At 40.4% G+C, this 22,762-nt stretch overlaps 1 protein-coding gene across 1 annotated transcript in view; it reads left to right on the top strand.

Annotated features, from left to right (window-relative positions):
• The window catches only part of CAP2 (cyclase associated actin cytoskeleton regulatory protein 2), a 196,252-nt gene that overhangs the window by 59,736 nt on the left and 113,754 nt on the right, over positions 1-22,762 (top strand). Inside the window, 1 exon segment of the mRNA XM_077143418.1 lies at positions 4,902-4,979. Within this exon segment, the coding sequence (XP_076999533.1) occupies positions 4,902-4,979 (78 nt within the window).

Raw genomic sequence — 22,762 nt, forward strand, 5'->3', positions numbered from 1 at the left:
AAAAATATATGCTGTTTTATTTTGCTAAGGCTGCCAAAATGCAATATGCCAGAAACGAGTTGGCTTTTATGAAGGGAATTTATTAAGTTACAAGTTTACCATTCTAAGGCCATAAAAATGTCCAAACTAAAGCATCCAGAGAAATATACCTTGACTCAAAGAAGGCTGATGGTGTCCGGAACACCTCTGTCAGCTGGGAAGTCACATGGCTGTTGGCCACTGGTCTTTTGGCTTCTGGTTCAAACAGCTTCTCTGGGGGCATTTTCTTTCTACATCTCCAAATATCTTTGTCTGTGTTGGCTCTGAGCTTTTTCTAAAAATGGTTCCTTCTTAAAGGACTCCAGGAAGTGGCTTAAGACCCACCTTGAATGGGTGGAGACACATCTCCACAGAAGCCACCTAATCCAAAGGTCCAACCCAATAGGTCTGCCCCCCACAAGATTGCATTAGGAGAAAGAATCTGGCTTTTCTGGGGTGCATAACAGTCTCAAACCAGCATGTGCTCATTCAAGCATTCGTGAGACTATCATGATGACTGTGATGACTGAATTTGTGATTCCATTATAAATGTTCCATAAATCTTGCTTTGATTTCAAGCATTTTCTTCTAAGCAAAAAAGAAAATCACTAATGAGAACGAATTAGAAAAGTTAGCTATAAGATTAAGGTGTTCAAAAGGAATGTCAGTAGTGCAAGGTGTTGAAAATAGATGGGAATTAATGTTTTAAAACTTTAACTTATGTGTGAGGCTAAAGCAAAAAATGTTTATTTGGTACAAAGTTTATATTTTGACTAGTGCATTTCTTAATATAACTTATGTGGACAGCTTAATCGAACACCGTAGTACTTGAAACCTTGAGTAGGGCATGAGATTTTGTAGGTTTGTCCAAAGTGATGCCCTGATAAATCCCAGACTGATTTGAACAGTGAATAAAAAAAGTATTTGCAAAGTCCCCTTGGGGGAATGGTAAGGGGGAAAATTCAACTTCCCCAAGTGGAGAATTCTTGATATTCTCACAAGCAGTGGGGACAACCAAAGCAATGGGCTGCGCCCCCAGTCTTGGAGTTTGTTCATTTGAAACTTAACCCCACAAAGGATAGGCTCAGCCTACTTAAAATTAGGCCTAAGGGTCACCCCCAAGAGAACCTCTTTTGTTGCTCAGAAGTGACCTCTCTCTTTCTCTCAGCCAATACGACAACAAACTCACTGCCCTCCCCCTTCTACATGGGACATGACTCCCAGGGGTGTGGACCTTCCTGGTAATGTGGGACAGAAATCCTAGAACGAGCTGGAACTCAGAATCAAGGGATTGAGAAAACCTGCTCGACCAAAAGGGGGACGAGCAAAATGAAACAAAATAAAGTGTCAATGGCTGAGAGATTCCAAACAGTCAAGAGGTTATCCTGGAGGTTATTCTTATAGATATCACCTGTTTAGTTAAGATGTGCTGGAGAGGCTGGAGGAAATGCCTGAAAACGTAGAGTTGTGCTCCAGTAGCCATCTTTCTTGAAGATGATTGTTTAATGATATAGCTTTCACAATGTGACTGTGTGATTATGAAAATCTTGTGTCTAATGTTCCTTTTATCTACCTTCTGGACAGATGAGTAAAACATATGGATTAAAAATTTAAAAATAATAGGGGAAACAAATGTTAAAATAAATTTAGTAGGTTGAAATGCTGGTGATCAATGAAAGGGAGGGGTTAGGGGTGTGGTATGTGTGAATTTTTTTCTGTTGTCTTTTTATTTCTTTTTCTGAATTGATGCAAATGTTCTAAGAAATGATCATGATGATGAATATACAACTATATGATGATATTGTGATTATATAACAAGAACGGAATGATCATATGGTAAGAATGTTTGTGTTTGTGTGTGGTTATGTATCATAAATAAAAAAGATTTTAAAAAAAGATTAAGGTGTTCATTTCAGAAAATATTTTGGAAAATTTTTCAAATACCCAAAATGATAATGAAGTAGAATGACAAAAACTTAATCATTTCTCAATTAGTTAGCACATTTACCTTTCCAGCCCAGAAAATTATCTGATATTGATACTGGATTTGAAATTAACCTAATCGTATCATTGCTACTCTAGGTATCTGTTTTTGAAAATGTATTAAGCTGGTTCTTTTATCAAAAACAAGTGGCATCCAAGATGGCAGAGAGAAAGAAATGCTCCCAAAACAGATGTAAAACTTACATGGAGAAAATTAAAGATGAACTCTACGCTCACAAGAATATAAACTTATGTGAGGACTCTTATAGAAATGGATATAGGTTTCTTAAAGATGACCAAGTAAACTGAGTCACAAAATTTCTTCCTCCCCCGAAAAAAAGTGAAAAAAAAAAATCGCTAATAGTATCCAGACAAAAAAGCCATAACATAAAGCAGTGTTTCCACAACTGATGGCTGAGTAGCTTTTGGCTTCTAATTCTGCCCTCCTTCCCCACCCCCTTGAAGACATACCTCAGAGGAAATGAAATCAAGAAAGGCAAGTATGAAGCAGCAGTAGGAAACCATGAAGCTGTCTCCCCTTGTAGATGTAATCTCCAGTTGTAGGTTCTGAATTGGGGAAATGATCTCAAGTCTGAGGGTTATCATCTCCTCAGAATGAATGGTTTGTGTCCCATGAAGGTGGAGTGATACTTGGTGTAGAACATTGAACAGATTCCCAGGAGAATGAGAAGTGCCCAGGTACACAAGGACTTATGTATATCACCTAAGGTGAGCTCTCCTTTTCCCTCTAAGTACACAGAGCACAGTGTATTTAACCCTTAAACTGGTGCTTGAAAGAGAAAATTAACTGGTCTCCAATATGGTGGCAGGAGATTCAAGGAATCACCCATACTTTATCAGAGCAATTAGAATATCTGGACAGAGCTGCTCCAGCAGAGCCAGATGGAAAAAATCAGCATGGCAACTGCAAATTGTATGTCAGAAAGGAACATGGCATATGAAGGACTGGCCCAGGATCACCCATGAAGAAAATAGAGCTTAAGGAACAGAAATGAATTCTTCACGATGGCTTAATGAAAATAAAACATTTTTAAAATAGCTTAAAGACAAAGTGATGAAACAGTAGGAATGAGATGAAAAGGGAAATTCAAAGTCTCACAAAGTAAGTCAAGAAAAAAGCTTATTTCAGAAATGATATATAAATTAGAAATGTTAAATTATAGAAGAGATCCTGTTGAAAATTAATTACTAACCATGGAGAAACATCTTTTCAATCACAGTGAACACAAACAAAAGACAAGGCAATTAAAGAGAGAGAATCTAAAAGATATGAAAACATGCAAACATTATACAATATTAGGACAATAATTGGAGTCCCTGAATAGAGAATCTAACAAATGGAACAGAAGACATACTGAAAGATATAAGAAAATTTCCCAGAAGTTATAAAAGGACCGAATATCCAGAAAGTGTAATACGGAATGCTCAAAACCCAGACGTATCTTAGTTTGCTGTCACATGTTAAGGATAAAGAAATAATTCTTCAGATATCAAACCAGAAGAAAAGCCCGTTTCCTACAAAGGGTGAAAAATCAAGCTGACTTCCCGCTTTTTTCATTGAAGACTGTAGCACTGTAGCACTAGCTATCTGGAAGTGGAGAAAGAGACCCAAGGATACTATAATATCCTGCCAAGGTGATGTTAAAATATAGAAACGGCAGGGAGATGTACCTAAACCTGGAAAAAGCTAAAGCAACTCTGAGACCTTCCTGAAGAGTAGACAATTAGAGTCCAGCCAGTAAAAAAAAATATATATATATCAAAATAACTCCGAATTGGTGAAACCACAGTTGAATGACTGAAACTAAGTTTGTTTAAATATGGAACTGATACTAAACAAGTATGGGGATTAATATTAAATCTAGAATATAGATGCTATCAATTGGGCAAAATAAAAATAATAACTAAAAAGTATGTAAGGTGGGGCCCCAGAGGTGGAAGTGAGTACGTGTGTCCTTGTTTTTACCAGCAAGGAGTCCATCAGTATTGTCTGGGTTATAACATGGCATTTAAAATGTCATGTTATAATTACAAACGTAATTACTTCAGCCTCTTAATATGGCATCATCTTTGTTTTTTAATCTTAGAATGATCATTTAGGACATGATTACTCCAGTGCAGAAACTTTTATCTGAAGGTTAATTCTTTCTCATCCCTCTGCACTGTCCACTCACACCTGAAATTTGTACTTTATCTTCATACTTTATCCTGAAAGGTGGCCGCAGTGGTGTTCATTTAATGTCGATAATATTGATTGTTGCCAGGTTGCGAGGCGCTTTTTAATTTTAATCTTCTGCATTTTGTTTTTAATTTAAAGCTTTTAATTTTAATTTTAACCTGCATTTAAAAAAATGTTTAATGGGTGTGCCTTATTTTATAAAAGCCAGCTGTGATTTTCCTTTAAAACTAGAAGCAACGCTTCAAAAGTGGTTGATTCTGGATGACGATATCCAGAATATCATGTTCTTCTTGGTACTTTTATGTATTTTTTTTTTTTAATTAAAGAATGAATCAGTTAGTTAAGAGTGGGTCCAAGGAGAGGAGCGGGGCTGTGACAGCAGGTGTTTGAAAGTGTTCTTTCCTGCACAGCCCCTTTGGTGGATGGAGGTGAGCCCAGGTGGGGCCCCTCCCCCCCAGGTCCGCCTGCCTAAAGGCGCTGAAATCTCCTCCCGCTGCGTCTTAATGAGGAGTGGTAGAAGCCACGTACTCTAGGTGAGCTTGTCTTCACAGGGGTGGCGTAAGGGACAGACCTCTTGCTTCTCAGAATGCGTAGGTTGGATTTGGGAAAAATGACAGAGTACAGGAGAGAGAACGTTTGAAAACAGCTGCACTTTGGGGCTCAAACATGTAACCTGCCGTCTTTCTCTCTTTGTTCTCAGGCAGAAATGGTTCACAGCGCTTTCCAGGCCCAGCGGGCTTTCCTTCTGATGGCTTCCCAGTACCAACAACCTCAGGAGGTAAGAGGGGAGGCTGCCTGGGGCGTGGGCCTAAGCTATAAAACCAGGGAGTGAGAGACGGAGCACGTGTAGGGTTATGATATGGAACATTTCTTCTGTCATCACAGTCTTAATAGGTAGGTTTAAAAATAAATAAATAAATGCATACCAGCTGCCAAAAAGGAATGCAAGCAAGATGTGTTTTCTCACTACTACCATGTCATTTTGACCAAATTAATATTGTAGTGATTGACAATAACTTTTTTCTGGAGGGTGGGATGGGGGTGCATGGACCAGAAATCAAACCCAGGTCTCCTGCATGCCAGGCGAGCACCTGATTGATACTAGTTTAAAAGATCAACTTATTTGTATCACCTGAATCCTTTTTTTTTTCTACTAGTGTCGCAGTAGCCTTTTCATAATCAAGGAAGTGTTTACCACTGATTTTGAGTTCAGATTTTGTGCTGCTTTATCAGAACTGTTCATTGTTATCACCTGGGCTTCTCGCTGTAAATACCATGTTTGAATTTAATTTATTTCGTTCTGGTTTGAGTAGTGTGTCCCCCCCAAAGTAGTGTCCACCTGGAACCTCTGAATTTGACCTTATTTGGAAATAGGGTCTTTTTTTTCCTGTAACTGGTTAAGTTGAGATCACACTGGGATGACGGTGGGCCCTAAATCCATAACTGGTGTCCTTATGAGAGGGACATTTGGACACAGAGAGACAGACATTAGAGGGAGGGTGGCCAGGTGAAGACAGGCAGAGATTGCAGTGATGCTGCCACAAGTCAAGGAAGTCCCCGGACAACCGGATGATGTAAGGGGCAAGAAGGGGGGTTCTCTCCCAGAGCCTTTGTGGGGAGCAGGGCCTTGCCCCACCTCGATTTGTTTGTTGTTTCAGCGCCCTGGTTTGTGGACCTTTGTTGCAGCAGTCCTAGGAATCCAATGCAGCTCCTATTTCAAAATTAGTATAGATCAGCTAAATCAGTGCTTCTCAGATCTGTTGTGTGTGGCTCTTCTAAGGAGTTGAAATGCGGTTTCTGCAGGGCCTGTGGTTCTGCTTCTCTGACAAGCTCCTAGGTGATGCTTAGGCTGCTGATCACTATTCTCAGAACATCAAAATTGGGGAGAATCCAGATGAATCTGTACATACCAAAGTGTATTCCTCTTTTCCTTTCTCTACTGTCATGAATAAAGATTCATTTTTGTATGGTCTTAGAAATGTTAAGAGGACTTGATGCAGAAATATTACCAATATAATAGTTTTAACAACTTTTAACCTAATATAACATGGCCCTGTAAGGGCCAGGATAAATTTTAGTATATTAATATATAAAGAAATAAAAATAAGAGTGGATAGTAAGCACAGAGTGGTGGTTGGTGGGGGTCCTTGGTTTCCAGGCAACTATGACTTTCCCACTCTCTAAAATCAGACCACACCACCCTCCCACACCACTCACATGTCATGCTGATAACTCCATTCCCTCTCAAGGGTCCTTAATGACGTTTTGACCATGCTGATTAAGTAATGAATGCAATTATTTACTAAAACGTAGATCACCTACCTGCATCTTGTTAAGTTAGAAAAAAAGCAAATTGTTCTTTTGACAAAACTCTGTATCTGAAGTTTGGTGACAAGTCCATACCCATTAAAGAAAAATGGAATATTCGGTATAACACAGCAGCTTAAATATAGCAGCTCACTTTGAATGCTGAAACAAACCAACCCCTTAAATTGAAAACTTGAGCTAAGAATCCTAGGAAACAAGAACTTGGACTTTCTCGAGGGCTGAAGCTTAGCCCTGGTGGAGGCAAGGCCTAAGCCCTTAGGTCCTCCCTGGATCGGTGGTTCCTGGACTTGCCTGCACAGCAGAACAACTAGAGAACTTTGAAAAAGTGCCAGTGCCTGATTCTCGTCCCCGAGGTTGTGAGTTAATTGGTCTGAGGAGTGGCCTGGGCTTGGATGGATTGGCAGGCTCCACAGGTGATTCTAATTACAACCAGAGTTGTAAACACCCACCCTAGATGGAGGCAATCACTTCCCTCCAGGTGACCTGAGAACTTAGCTCCCAGCCTGGGCAGTTGGCTTGATAGGAATGGAAATGTCCTGTGTTCCACCCTGGATGCTTTTCCTCCTGGGCCTTCTCAATCACTACCCAATCGCTGCCTTTTTTCCCTTTGCAAAAAAAGAGAAAAGTTGAAACCAGGCCATTACATTATGATACACTTGAGATACAGCCATAACTTGCCTTTTCTGGGAGTGAGGTGGGACAAGAGGTGTTTTTAGTGGGTTGTTGAGAGTCAGGTGGAGCAAAGAATCATAACTTTTCTGGCTGTTGCTGCACTCGACCCCTTCTTTAAGCAGCTCTGCATTTGCCTTCCAAGCCTTGCACATTAGAGGGTCTCACTAAATATTGGATGAAATGACAAGTGGACAAATGAATGAATGCATTGGGAGCATGGCATCCCAAAATGAGCCATGGTCTTGGATAACGTGTGGATTAGTATCGTTTCCCCTCGTACTCGACTGCATTCCTGATTAAAAGGGAGAGAAGTGGATGAGTTCTAGGTGATCCACACCCAGGAGGAAGGGCAAAAGCTGGAAATATCCCCCATAGCCCTTATCACACTGCTTCAAATGTAATAAGCCCTGACAGGCTCACACAGAATGCAGAGCAATTTTTTGATGTGAGCTTCCTTTTTGCTCCAGGTCGTCCCCTCTCCTCCTTCCCTGCACAGCCAGTATTCTTAGCATACTGTCCTCGTGCTTCCACTTGGTAGAAAAGCAGGTTTAAGAGCTCATCAACACAGTGAGGATAATAGTTCACGACAGGCCTTGATTCTCCCCGTGTGCATTCTAGAAGATACAATACAAAGACTGTCATAAAGCGGATCGTATTTTTTCATAGGTACAGTGTTATAACTATCCATGTCTCCAGTCTCTCAGGAGAATTTAATTAGCTGCTATAGCTTCAGGCCTCACTGATACACAACAATGGTTCTCAAACTTTAGTGTACATGAGAATCACCTGGAAGATGTGTTAAAACACCGATTGCTGGACCCTTCTTCCGAGTTTCTAGGTCCTGGTTGGGTCCCAAGAATTTACATTTCTAACAGGTTTCTGGGTGATGCTGATGCTACTGGCCCAGGAACTGTACTTTGAGGACCTGTGATATAAAGTTTACTCCCGCAGTTACATCTCTAGCTCAGGTTCTGCCTCCGACACTACTCTGCTCTAGAACTGCCCCTAGACCTCCACTTGGTCAACTTAAATCTGCATTTGAATAACTTGGGGATCTCGTTGAAAGCAGGGGAGCAGACAGCAGCCTGTACCTCTCACAAGCTCCCAGGTGTCTCTTGTGGTAGTCACAAGCTCCCAGGTGTCTCTTGTGGTGGTCTGTCTCTATGCTTCAAGCTTCAAGACTTTAGGCATTGCCACCTGAAATTCCCACAAGCGCAACAGGCTTAATAGCCTGATATCAAATTCATGTTCTTTTTTCTTATCATTACTGTATCAAAGTAGACTGCTTTATGCTGCAGTAAGAAACATATCCAAAATCTTGATGACTGATAAAGTTTTATTTCTTGTTCGTCCTACTTGCCTGTTACAAATGGCTTACTTCCTAGTGGATGAGTTATTAAATAATTACTCACATAATTATTTACTTAGAGATTTGATGAGGGTTCTGAGAGGAAAGAGGAATGAATCTTTAATGGTGGTCTTAGGCATTGGGAAGGGAAGATATTAGGCATGGAGAACCTTCCAGAGGGTGCCTTTGATCCCTCTAATGAAGGTAACCCCATCGAAGCATAAGGCAAGCCTAACCCAACATTTGCACTGGGTTTTGGTCTGCATGTTGTGTAAGCTAGATGATGAAGACTGGGAGTGAGCAGTCTTATTCCTGGCCAACTGGAAGTTAGCAAACTCCTAGCTTCAGCTAGAAGTCAGGAGAAGAGCACTGGTAAAATATTGGAACCCAGGAAAATGCAAGGTTGCAACTAGTCAGTCAACAAACACTTATCAAGTGCTTGTATGGGCAAGGCTCCATGCAAAACACCTGTGAAGCGTCTATAGCATATAAGATGTGGAAGAAACTTAGGAATTGTCTCTTAAAGCCTTCTTGACCAAAAGGAGGAAGAGAGAAATGAGACAAAATAAAATGTCAGTGGCTGAGAGATTTCAGAGTTGAGAGGTTATCCTAGAGGTTATTCTTATGCATTATATAGATATCCCCTTTTTAGTTTACAGTGTATTAGACTGGCTAGAGGGAAGTACCTGAAATTGTTGAACTGTATTCCAGTAGCCTTGATTCTTGAAGACGATATTATACCTATATACCTTTTCCAGTGTGACTGTGTGATTGTGAAAATCTTGACTCTGATGCTCCTTTTGTCCAGGGTATGGACAGATGAGTAAAAAAAATAAGAATTTTAAGATGAATAATAGGGAGGATAAGGGGTAAAAGAAATTGAGTAGATTGAAATACTAGTGGTCATTGAGGTGGGGGTAAGGGATATGGAATGTATGAGTTTTTTTTTCTTTTTATTTCTTTGTCTGGAGTGATACATATTCTCTAAAAATGATCATGGTGATGAATACACAACTATATAATGACATGAGCCATTGATTGTATACTTTGGATAGACAGTATATGCATGAAGATACCTCAATAAAAAATATTAAAAAAAAAGAGTATAGATTAGTTTGAGCAATTATCATTTTTGAGTCTTAGTGCTGGGGATTAAGATGTTACCAGTGTAGTTTGTTAAGGGTTTGTTTTGGAATTGAGGTGGTCAATAAAACAGGCTTCAAAATGAAAAATAAATGATCTCTGGCAGCATGCTCGGTGTAAAGAAGAGCCAAGAGAGGTTCAGAAAAAGGGTAAATGGTTTATTCATTAGTTCCATAGCTGGTAATTGCCCCCCAGATGATTCTGATCTCCAAACCTTTCAGCTAACATGTTTCGCCACATGCCTGTCTCCAGTGCTGTGCTTTGAGCCAGCATGCCAGCCTTCTGAGAGAGCAGATTTCATAAGGGGTAATCAGGAAAAGGTAGCAATATTTAACATTTATCCAGCATAAGTCAACTGTCAGTCAGTGAGATAGACCATTAGGACTACTGAAATTCAGGGAAGTAGTGACTTCGCAGACAAAGGTGATCAAGGAAAGGCACCGAAGAGGAAGTCAAATTACAACCCAAGTGCAATCATACAACTGCTTTGATGCTCTGCTAATATTAATAAAATGATAGATTTATGTAGCACAAACTCAGAAATTTTCTGGGTTAAATATGTTCAGAGAAAATCCTACACTGTGTCCTGTAAAGAAACACGTTGAACTTTATTAAACTCATATTTGCCCCAATTTATTTGACCCTGGGGACTTTTTGTAGACGGACCTCTTTTCAGGTCCTGCAGATGGCTGGTGCACCAGTTTGGAAAATGCTGACTTGGCACGTTTCAAGTTGCTCTAGAATGTTTTCTGTTCATTGCTTTGGGTGAATCGCGCCATTGAGAAGAGATTCTGTGGCTAGGTGGAATTCTAAGATAGTCTCCCAAGTTTCCCACCCTCTATTGGTCACGCCCTGTTTAATCCCCTCCCATTGAGCATGAGTGGGAGTGGTGAATATGATGGGATGCATAGTCCTTTAAATAGGTTATGTGCTGTGAGCAATAGTTGCTTCATGATTATGTCACCTCATATAAGACTCAGGAGCAGTCTCGTCGGCCTTGAAGAACTGAGCTCTCATTTAGTGAGGGGGCCGTGTAAAGAGGCCCCAAGGGGAGCCTCTGAAATCTGAGAGTAACCCCCTATAGACAGCCACCAATGAAACGGGACTCTCAGTCCTGTAATCTGAAGGAACCAAGATGTGCAAATTAAACTGTGTGAACTTGGAAGAGGACCCTTAGTTCCAGAGGAGAATGCAGCCGAGCTGTCACCGTGACTGTAGCCTTGGGAGCCCCTCGGCAGAGGACTTCACCTCACCTTGCCTGGACCTCTGACCTACAGAACCTGTGAGATGATAAATGGATGATGTTTTAAGCCACTACATTTCTGGTAATTTGTTATGCAGTATAGAATACGTATACAGATTCCCTTTGTTCCCTCTCTTTGCCAGACTTTAAATAATTTTTTTATAGGTCATAGGTCACAGAACAAAATGTGAAGCCTCCTGCCATTTGCTTTCTCCTCCTTTCTTCTCAATCCCTCCACTCCCCCATCCTTGTCTGTCCTAGTGAGCCAGTTTGAACCTGTTGTGTACCCCAGAAAATCCATGTCCTTTAATCGTCATTCGGTATTGCTGGGTGGGAGCTTTTTTATTCTTTCCATGGAGATGTGTCTCCACCCATTCAAGGGTAGAGTCCTTTAAGAGGGAACCAATTTGGAAAAAAGTTTTAGTGCAGAGAGAACCCACATAGCCAAGGATGTTTGGAGATACATTAGGAAAATACCCCTCGGAAAGTCTTATGAAATGAGAAGAGAAAGCTAGCAGATATTGCCACGTACCTTCCCAGCTGAAGAGGGGTTCCAGATGGCATCAGCCTTTCTTGAGAGAGGGTATCCTTTTATTGGTGCCTTAATTTGGACATTTTCACAGCCTTAGAACTGTTGATTGCAACTTAAGAAATTCCCTTTTTAAAAGCCATTCTGTTCCTGCTATATTGCATTCTGGCAGTTTTAACAAACTAAAACACTTAGGAAGAACAGGATAAGAGGTTTATCCACAGCCCTGACTGACAGTGATGGGCATCCAATTTGAAGTTTTCTTTCCCATTTTGGCACTGAGAAACAGGCTTCCTCTATTCTCTAGTATTGGGGCTTTCAACTTTTTCCACCATGGCTCATAGAAAAAAAAAAGTACATTTTACTCCACAGTCCAGTTTTACAAAACAACTGCTATCCTTATCGTGTGTACTACATTCTGCTGTATTTCTTCTCATCCACTCTGTTGCTTTGCCCTTTCTTTTTTTTTTTTTTTAATGCCGGTCATGACCAAATGAATCAATTTCATGATATACTAGGAGGTCAGGCCTTAGCAGTTCAAAAACACCCTTTGTGATATATTACAATGCTCATGACATAGAAGAAGATATAAAGAACATCTCATGCTTTTCTCTTCTCTGTGTTGTCATTTCTATAAATAATCTTTGGACAAAAGGATAGCCCAGTCCTGACAGTACCATCCTCTAGCAATTGTAGTGACAATTTATCGAGGCCATCTTTTTCTAGCTGATAGAAGAATTCTTTCATGGCATATGGCCAAGGGACCCCTCCATACCTGGCATACTCAGCCATTCACTTACTTCTACAACAGATGGGCATGTGGAAAATATTATTTCTAATTTACAAACATGAAAAATGAAATGTGGTGACATAACTGACCTTTTGGGGGCAGTATAGATGTGGGCCCATCCCTTTACTTACCATCCACAGTCCTTTTCACAGACGGTACACTAGAAGCTGTATTCACAGTGACTTAGAGGAATTTTATGTCAAAATGAAACTGCAGAAAGCATTTTATAGAATAGGAAGAGGTGAAATAATCCCAACCAACAAGTGTTTCTTGGCATCGAGACATCTCATCTCACCTGGGAGAGATCTTGTGCTGGTTTGAATCTGGTGTGTATTCCAGAAAGGCTTAGTTCTTTAATCCTCAGTCAATATTTGTGGGTGGGAGCTTTTTGATTGTTGCCTTAGAGATGTGACCCACCTAATTGCGGTTTTCATTAGATGGTTTCCATGGAGATGTGTCTCCACACATTCAAGGTGGGGTTGTTTATGGGAGCCCTTTAAGAGAAAACGATTTTGGAAAAAGCCTTAGAGCCACCAGAGTGGGCAGAGCCCCGTGGAAGCTGTTGAAGAAGCCGGGAGAGAAAGCTAGCAGATGTCACCATGTGCCTTTCCAGCCTTAGAACTATAAACGTGCATCTTATTAAATTCCCCTTTGTAAAAGCCATTCTGTTTCTAGTATATCACATTCTGGCAGCTTACAAACTAAAACAGATTTGAAACATGATCTTTGTGATAGATTGATTTCCATACCCCAACTAAAGACGTGTCCTTAATCCTGATCCACATCCCTGCGGATGTGAACTCATTTGTAAATAGGATCTTTTGAAGATCCCATGACCAGTTGCCATTACAGTGGGTCTTACTTCACATCACTGGAGGCCTTATAAAGAGAAGAAACCAGAAGCCAGGAGTCGGAATAAACCACAGGGAGGAGCCAGAAGGAGGAAGTGAGTGGAAATTGGAAGAGCAGATTTAGGAGAGAAGTTGTCAAATGATGGGAGACAGAGTTGCAAGCCAAGGAGCCCCAAGGATTTTGGCACATCAGCATCATAATGATGCTGCAGCTCACAGGAGAAAGCATAGCTTTGCCTGTACCTTGACTTGGGACTTCTGGCTTCTAAAATCATGAGCTGATACATTCTTGTTGTTTAAGCCAACTCGTTCTGTGGTGTTTCTCATAGCAGACTGGCAAACTAAGACAGTTTTAAGGATCTCAACCATGTGTGATTCCAAAACTCTGGTATGAGCTGAAAACATAACCTCCAGTAGCCCGGGACCGCTCAAGTCTGGCATACACCCCACCCCAAAGGAAGGCCACCACCAGCGGCATTCCTAGCACATCTCCCACCTTGGCCCACCACAGCTAACCCTGCTTAATATGCAGGAGCAGATGGGATCACCAGGCCAGGGGGACACCACAGGTGTTGTGCCGTAAGAAAAACATACCACTTTCTTTCCTCTCATGTACTCTTTCCATATTTTTCCCAGTATTTCTTGTGCTGCTAATATCCTACAATAAAATGGTGTGTGTGTGTGTATGTGTTTATTTGCATGAAGTTAATATACACATACCACAGTACAGAGAAGAACTTAAGTCTAAATTTTCTGAGTTTTGGTCATTGACTGCTTTGTGGCTATTATTCTACCCAAAAGACTAGGAAGTCTGAGTTTTGCGTCCTTCCAGAAGTGAGAGAGAGATTCTTCTAACCTCTGTCTCCTTTTATGTCTTATTTGGACTTGCACTTTAAAAGGAAATAGTGCCTTCCTGTACATCAAGCAAGAATTGAAGCTGATTCTCTTTCCTTTCATTGTTTATGCAGACTGAGAATTTAGAGGGGAAATGAGGGTTAGAGACTACTCCTGGCCTTTCTTACATATCTGATTGACTATGCACATATTACCAAGGTACTCTGCTCAAGAAACTCACTCGATAAGCATGTTCTAATGCATGCAGCTAGTAACCAAATTTGATAATAGTATACCTTAAACTAAGCAAGAAAGCATCTGGGAGGGTGCAGGAATCTTAAGATTTCAGCTGATTGCTTAGATGCATTGATAGATCCAAATTACTAGTGGCATAAATATGTTGGTATTTTTATGAAACACGAGTTAATTCGTCAGGATGGTCGTGAGCAGAAACTTTGGACTTGGACAGATGTGTATCCCAGATCTATTTATTACCTGTCGTAGTCCAAATGCAAAAACAAAACATTCATATGTGTCTCGTAGACTTGAAAATCTTGGGTCTTTTTCTTCGTGACTACTGGAGAATTAATAATTTTCTACTGAGTCACTCTAGCCAAATCGCCTTCTCTAGCCACCTACCTGGGGGCAGTTGAACTCTCTAAACCTGCGTTTCCTTACCTTTTAAGTAGGGATTATAGTCCCCACCCTATAGAGTCCTTGTGAGGATCAAATGAGAAAATCTCTGTAAGCGTCAGGTAACTGAGTTGATGTAGGGTAGGTAACCTAATAGAAAGCCTTGAGTATTACCCAGATGTCGTGGCGTGGAGTTGTGTACACCAGAAAAAATATATATTCTTAAACTTAATTCATTCCTGTGGGGGTGCACCCATTGTAAATAGGACCTTTCGAAGGTTACTTCCGTTAAGGTGTGGCCCACCTCAGTCAGGTTGAGTCTTCATCCTATTACTGGAGTCCTTTATAAGTAAAATGAAATTCAGACTCAGAGAGAGAAAGCCAGAAGCCGGAAGGTAACAGAAGAAAAAGCAGAAGCCACCGTGTGCATTGGCATGGGACAGCCAAGGTCCAAAGATCACTTGCAGCCAACCCCAGAACATCACATTCTTCTGGGAGAAAGCATTGCCTTGATGATGCCTTGATTTAGGACATCTCCTAGCCTCAGCTGTGAGCTAATAAATTCCCATTATTTAAGCTGACCTATTCCGTAGTATTTCTTTTGGTGTGTAGGAAACTAAAACACCAGGATAGGACAACTGCTTTAGCATACAGGCCCCAAATCTCAAAGACTTAACATAGTAGAAGGTGTTTTTGTGCTCATATAAGGTGGCCTTGGGGTTTTTTGGGTTGGTAAACTTCTACATGACCGGTAAGGGACCTGGGCTACTTCCATCCACTACCCACCTCCTTTAGCTTTGAATTGAGAAAGAGAATACAGGATTGCTCCTGGGAATTTTTATGGGCTAGGCCAGGAAGTGGTATATGTCACCTCTATCCTCCTTTGGTCTCATGGCCACTTCTAGCTGCAAAGGAGGCTGGGAAATGTAGTCACCCCCTGTGCGTGCAAGGAAGAATTCACAGATTTGCTGAGGGTGTGTAACCAATCTACCTGATTGCATAACTTAGTTTGGTGAAAATGAGGTCTACTTTAGTGAAAATATATTCTTTCCAAAAATGTGATACAGATTTTTCAGGTTTAACCCCCGGTAGCCATCTAGAGAAAGAGAAAACAACAATAAGACTTGCAAATCTAACAGGTGAATACGTTTTTATTGCATTTAGATATATAAAGATATAACTATATGCATTCATATATATGAAATTACTCATAACTTGAATGAGTTTGTCCTTTTTGCCATAGCTGTAATGTATCAAATTATTGTCCAGTATTTTTAAATGCCAACGGAAAGAGTCATGTGACTTTGATCTCACACTGTGTCTTGGGTAAATTAGTTGCTGCTAGTGGTAGGTCTGGAAATTGTAAAGGAAAAGCAAACGAATGAACAAAGCCAAATTCCGAGTGTTTCATAAATCCCTGCCCAGAAAATGTCATAGCATTGCTCAATCAAGGTTGCTGAATCTTCTTCAAAGATTTGGCTATGAGTAGTGCTGCAAAGTCCTGTTCTCAGGCATATGACAGATAGCATAAAGCAATAAAGTAATGTAAAATGAAATGCCTACTTTAAAATATTGCTTAGGGGGTTGTTTTTTTTCCTTGATATGAAAGCATCAGGAAAATATTCTGTTGAGTAACCCCTATTAATTATCTGTGCTGAGTAAGCGTTTTAAATGGATTTGTAAAATATGACGTTTACATTTATCTTGAAAATAGAAAAAAAAAATACAAAGAAATAAAAAGTCAAAAGTTTTCGTCCTTTGCATGCTACTCAGGTTTCATTTAGTAGTGCCATTTCCCTGTGGTCCGGGTTGACAGTCTTAAGGGAAGGGCTTTGGAATCTAACAAGTGGTTCTACTTTTATGACCTTTTCCAAATTTACTCTGTATTCTCACTTCGTGCATGTGCATATGTTGCTGATGTTGCCAAATGGGTTGCTTTTAATTTCTGAATAAGAGTGGAAGCTTAAGCCCAATTAAAATATCTGCTCAAATAAAATCAGTGTAGATTGGGTTAGAACGTGATTGCTTGCTGATGATACCTACAGGATTGCTTGTTTATAATCAGGTTGTAGATGGAAAAGTGAGGCGAAAAGGAGCCTTTGCTTTTGATATGAGCCTTTCCATGGCAAGAAAATTACCTTGGTAATTACACCCTGGCCAACGTGTGACGAGTGCTCTCAGGGCTGTATATAGCTGCTGTTTAATGCAGAAAAAAGCACCAGGGAAGGAAGAGGCAGCAGTTTGTGCGATATCATCAGGGTCTGCCTGTGTTGACAGCCTGAAGCTTCCCAGTCCGTGCTGAATTGCAACAGGAAAGCTAATCATTAGTTTATCAGCATGCAGAGAGGAGGACAATCAGAAAGGAAAGTAATTCTGTCATTCTTCTGCCCAGACTGTTTGCTTTAGCAGGATAAAGCAGCTCATGAGCTTGTGGGCTGGGACTATGGGTTGGGAGGTTTATAGGTATTTAGAAGCGGAGGACTGTGGAGGCAGAAGGGATTTGCTAAGGTCCTGTCCTGTTGGGTTATCATTGGTGATGACCCCCCCCCCAATCTGATAAGGCACATTAGCTCATCTCTCTTTGTGTGAGATTTGAATTAGCTAATGAATGTCTGCCAAGAGGAAGTGAGGTGGTAATCACACACTGGGGATTATCTGAGGGGTGAAAGGTTAATAAAGAATGATAATATCCTTTGTTTTATCTACTGTTTCATACTAAGTTTGTTAGAATGTCAAACTACCATGATGGCAAATGCCACATAAAGGGAGGAACTATGTATCTGGCTTGGGAATTGTTTTGTTCTCCCTTTAATCAATTGCTGGGATCATTTTGTGTTTTTAGTAAAATAATTATCAACTCTTTATCGTGCTCCACCGCGAAGCTAAATATTTGCTTGTTAGCTACTATAAATCTGACATAAAAAGTTGGAAGAGTTACAGGTTTTTCTTTTATGGCCTGCATAAAAATTTAATTAGAAGAGGTTATCATGTCATGAAACAAATCTTTTTAAAAGCCAAACATATTTTGGCCTTTGATTCAGATTTGCTACTTGTTAATTGTTTCAGCAGTCTTAACTTGGGACCCCTTTGCAGTACGTAGCTTCTGTCATTTGTACAGGCTGTATATGTGAAAATAGCAGGCTGGGAGAAGGTAATTCCAGCTGGCATTCCAGTCTGGATCGGCTGTAATAAATTACTTAGCAGAGGGCATGGTCTGCTACTTTTTATGGTCATGTTCTATATTTGTATGTGCTGGGGGATGGATCCCATGACAAAACCATCATTTGATATTAACGTTTATGTGTACCAACTATTGATGGCTAGATTTAAGCCTCACTGTGCAGTACTTGTAATTTGTATATTTAGCTCTTAATTGAAAATGCGAACACTTCTCTAAGTACTAAAAGTATAAATGATCCAAAATGAATTTCATATAATTGCCCTTAGGAGAAGACAAACTGCGGTATACCCTAATAGAAATGCACTGTGCTTTCCAGAGATTTTTAAACATGCATTTTGAACACGAACAAGTCAACAATGCCAGAATTGTAAAATACAGAATTTGCCACTTTACACCTTGCCCCTCTCCTAACTTATGAGAGGGCAACTTATGAGGTGGCAATTTATTTTAAAGGAGATACATCTCACAGACTAATTGATGTGAGACAGAGAAAGAGGGAGGGATGGAGAGAGGAGTGGAAGAAGGGAAAGATTAAGGTGGGGCACAGGGGAGAGGAGAACACAAGTTTTTTATTTTCCTTCTATTCTACCCATTGCTTCTCCAAATGCGACTTAATAATTTAGGTATCTAGTGGCGAACACCTAAAGCATGTACTGCTTTTTTGGTGGTGATTTCTTTTCATAAACTAAGCAAAAAAAAAAAGTTCTTGTCAGGTTTTGGTGGATTAGCTATTGTGAGAACTAGAGTTTCTGTATCTGGAAACACTTGTTAGATAAATTTGCCTGTAAGTAGTTGCTTAAGATCTTTGTTAGGCTGTGTTCACCTTATATACTCCAGCTTTCTTTAATTTCCTCAACCCCATTAAGTTATTTCTCAGGGCCCTTTTAAATTGTCTTTGGCTGGACATTTATTGAATGTCTACCATGTAGCAGACCTAAACATTTGGCCCTTCTACATCTGTCATTATCTTGTTGGTATGAGAACATACTTCGGGGAAAAAAAGGATCTGGCAGTATTACTTGTCATGATTTATATATTCCTGTGTTTTTACACTTAACTTCTGTATGCCCACCTTCATGCCTTCAATTTCAGCTCTCCTCTATTAAGGACTAACTAGTAGAGATTTAGTTCCTGACAGTCTTCCCCCAAGAAGCCATCCCTGGTGAACTCTGCCGTCTGATGACCTCTTTATTACTTTGAACTTCCTTAGTGTCATGTAGTAGTTGCTGTCAAACCACAAATAACCTTTTTTTTGTATGTTGTTTTAGAAAATTCCATGGTTTTTTTACATGCCTCTTTTCCATCCCTTTGGCAAGATTCCTAGAGCCTCAAAGGTCTTCATAGTTGATGTGTCCTTGCTTTTGTGGCGTATTATGGTCTTTATATATTTTTATGCCAAGGTTGATAAGAAGGGGGCTCCTGGTCAGTTTTGGTTTGTTTCGGGAAGGAAAACTGGTGTTGGGGATTGAATCATGTCCCCCAGAAAAGGCAGGTCCAGGTTTCACTCCCTGGCCCTGTAGGTGTGAACCCATTTGTAAATAGGACCTTTGGAGAAATTATTGATTAAGGTGTGCCCAGACTGATGAGGGTGAAGTCCTTATAAACAAAGGAAATTGGGTGCAGGAGAAGTCATGGGGAGCAGCCAAAAGCTGAAAGTTAATGGAATCTGGAAGAGAAAGGAGAAGATGCTGCCGTGTGCACTGCCATGTGGCAGAAAAGTCAAGGAACCTCAAAGACTGCTGGACAGTTGGGAGATACAGGCCCTGGGAGGAGGTAAGCCTTCTAAGCCTCTCAGACCGAGACAATAAATTTCTGTCATTCAGCCAATCCATTGTAAAGCACTTGTTATAGCAGCTCGGAAACTAAAATAGTATTTAGTGCCAGGAAATGGGTACTGTTATGACAAATACCTAAACACGTGGAGATGGCTTTGGAATTGGATAATTAGTAGAGTCTGGAAGAATTGTGAGGCCCTTGCTAGAAATAACCTAAATTGCTTTGAAGAAACTGTTGGTAAAAATATAGATATTAATGGTACTCCTGATGAAGCCTTAGAAAGAAATGGTCAGTGTGTTATTGGAAACTGGAAGAAGGGGGATTCTTAATATAAATTGGCAGAGGACTTGGCGAAATTGTGTTCTGTTGTTCTATGGAAGGCAGGATTTGAAAGTGATGAATTTGGCTATTTGGCTGAGATCTTCAAGCTAAGTGGAAGGTGCAGCCTGGTTTCTTCTTGCAGCTTATATAAAGTACAAGAGAAAAGGGATAAGCTGAGAACTAAATTCTTGAGCACGGAGGAACCAGAAATGATGATTTTGAATATTTTTAGCCTGTTTAGATAGTGTGCTCTGAGATTAGGGCCAGAAGCAGCTCTATCAGGAACTTCCCTGAACTTCTGGAAAATGAGTCCCCAGAGGAAAGTTTTCTTTTGAGGATTTAACAGAACAATCGATCGCTAGTGAAGATGTGACCGAACATAGATCCAGTCAGCCACTTCATGGAAGTCAGGATTAGAAATGCAGTTATCCAGTGTGTTGGGGTTTTTTGTTTTTTTGTTTTGCATGGGCAGGCACTGGGAATCAAACTCAGTCTCTGGCATGGCAGGAATTCTGCCTCTGAGCCACCCCCTGCCCCCCAAGTGTGCTGGTTTGAAAGGATTATGTACCCTAGAAAAGCCATGTTTTTAAAAAATTTATTTATTAATTAAAAAAATTTAACAAACGAACTAAAACATTAATATGTGATCATTCCGTTCTACATATATAATCAGTAATTCACAATGTCATCACTTAGTTGCATATTCATCATTTCTTAGAACATTTGCATCAATTCAGAAAAAGAAATAAAAAGACAACAGAAAAAGAAAAAAAACAAAAACAGAAAAAAAAAGATTATACATACCATACCCCTTACCCCTGGCCTTCATTGATCACTAGCATTTCAAACTAAATTTAACATTTGTTCCCCCTATTATTTATTTTTATTCCACATGTTCTACTCATCTGTTGACAAGGTAGATAAAAGGAGCATCAGACACAAGGTTTTCACAATCACACAGTCACATTGTGATAGCTATATCACTATCAATCATCAAGAAACATGACTACTGGAACACAGCTCTACATTTTCAGGCAGTTCCCTCCAGCCTCTCCATTACATCTTGAATAACAAGGTGATATGTACTTAATGCATAAGAATAACCTCCAGGATAACCTCTTGACTCTGTTGGAATCTCTCAGCCATTGACACTTTGTCTCATTTCACTCTTCCCCCTTTTGGTCGAGAAGGTTTTCTCAATCCCTTGATGCTGAGTCTCAGTTCATTCTAGAATTTCTGTCCCACGTTGCCAGGAAGGTCCACACCCCTGGGAGTCATGTCCCACGTAGACAGGGGGAGGGTGGTGAGCTTGCTTGTTGTGTTGGCTGGAGAGAGAGGTCACATCTTAGCAACAAAAGAGGATCTCTTGGGGGTGACTCTTAGGCCTAAATTTTAAGTAGACTCGACCTATCCTTTGTGGGGTTAGGTTTCATATGAATAAACCCCAAGACTAGGGACTCAGCCTGTAGCTTTGGTTGTCCACACTGCTTGTGAGAATATCAAGAATTCAACTTGGGGAAGTTGAATTTCTCCCCATTCTCACCATTCCCCAAAGGGGGCTTTGCAAATACTGTTCCACTCACTGATCGAATCACTCTGGGATTCATCGGGGCATCACTCTGGACAAACCAACAAAATCTCATGTCCTACCTGAGATTCCAAGTACTTATGGTGTTCAATCAAGCTATCTACATAAGTTATATTAGGAAATGCACGAGTCAAAATATAAATTTTGTACCAAATAAACATTTTTTGCTTTAGTCTCACACATAAGGTGAGATTTTAAAATATTAATTACTATCTATTTTCAGCACCCTGCAGTAATGACATTCCTTTGTTCTTCCTCATGCAAAAATATTTTTTAAATTTGTACATTTAGTCACTATTATTATACACTCTAGGCATTCCTAGATTATACCATCTCAATCTTTAATGTCTATGGAAAAGCCATGTTTTAATCGTGATCCAGTCTTGTGGGAGCCTTTGTTTCTTTTAATCCCTATTCAGTACTATAGGTTGGAAACTTGATTAGATTATCTCCACGGAGATGTAGCTTGCTCAATTGTAGGTATTAACTTTGATTAGAAGGAGAAGTGATTTCATTCATTCCCTGCGTCTAGATTAGTTTACTGGCATCCTTTAAAAGAGGAAACATTTTGGAGAGAGCAAGAGAGCCATGAGAGCCAAGATGCCGAGACCCCATGCAGCCAGAGACCTTTGGAGATGAAGAAGGAATACACCTCTGGGGGGGAGCTTCATGAAACAAGAAGCCTGAAGAGAAAGCTAGCAGATGTTCACCATATGCCTTTCCAGTTGAGAAAGAAATCCTGAACTTCATCGGCCTTTCCTGAGTGAAGGTAACCACTTGTTGGTGCCTTAATTTGGACATTTTTATAGACTTGCTTTAATTAGGACATTTTCACAGCCTTAGAATTGTTAACTAACAACTTATTCAATTCCCCCTTTTAAAAGCCTTTCTGTTTCTGGTATATCACATTCCGGTAGCTAGCAAACTAGAACATCCAGGAAGGCTCTGTGGACAGTTCTATTGCCTGATGGTTTGCACCCATGGAACTGCATGTAAAACTGATAATGTTTTTGCAAAATTTGAACAAGTAGAACTTCTGCAAGCCTGGACTGAAAAGGACTGAGAAGGAACAAACTAAAGGAAGAATGGCTCCAAAGACAGAACCACAGACGCAAAAGTCTAGACCCGAAAGATCTTGGAACAAGAGAGTGGCCACCTAGGTATGTGAAAAGGGCAGGTCGAATGCCACCACCTCACTGCCCAGAGGTATTGGGGCCTGTGCCCCAGTGCTCACAGAGAGGCTGGTTACCCTCTTGATGGGGTCAGGGCCTATACCCCAGAGTTCCGGGAGAGCATGACCCCTGCATGAGCACTTGGCAGGGGT

The sequence above is a fragment of the Tamandua tetradactyla genome, chromosome 25, assembly GCF_023851605.1.
Source record: "Tamandua tetradactyla isolate mTamTet1 chromosome 25, mTamTet1.pri, whole genome shotgun sequence".
NCBI classification, from domain to species: domain Eukaryota; kingdom Metazoa; phylum Chordata; class Mammalia; order Pilosa; family Myrmecophagidae; genus Tamandua; species Tamandua tetradactyla.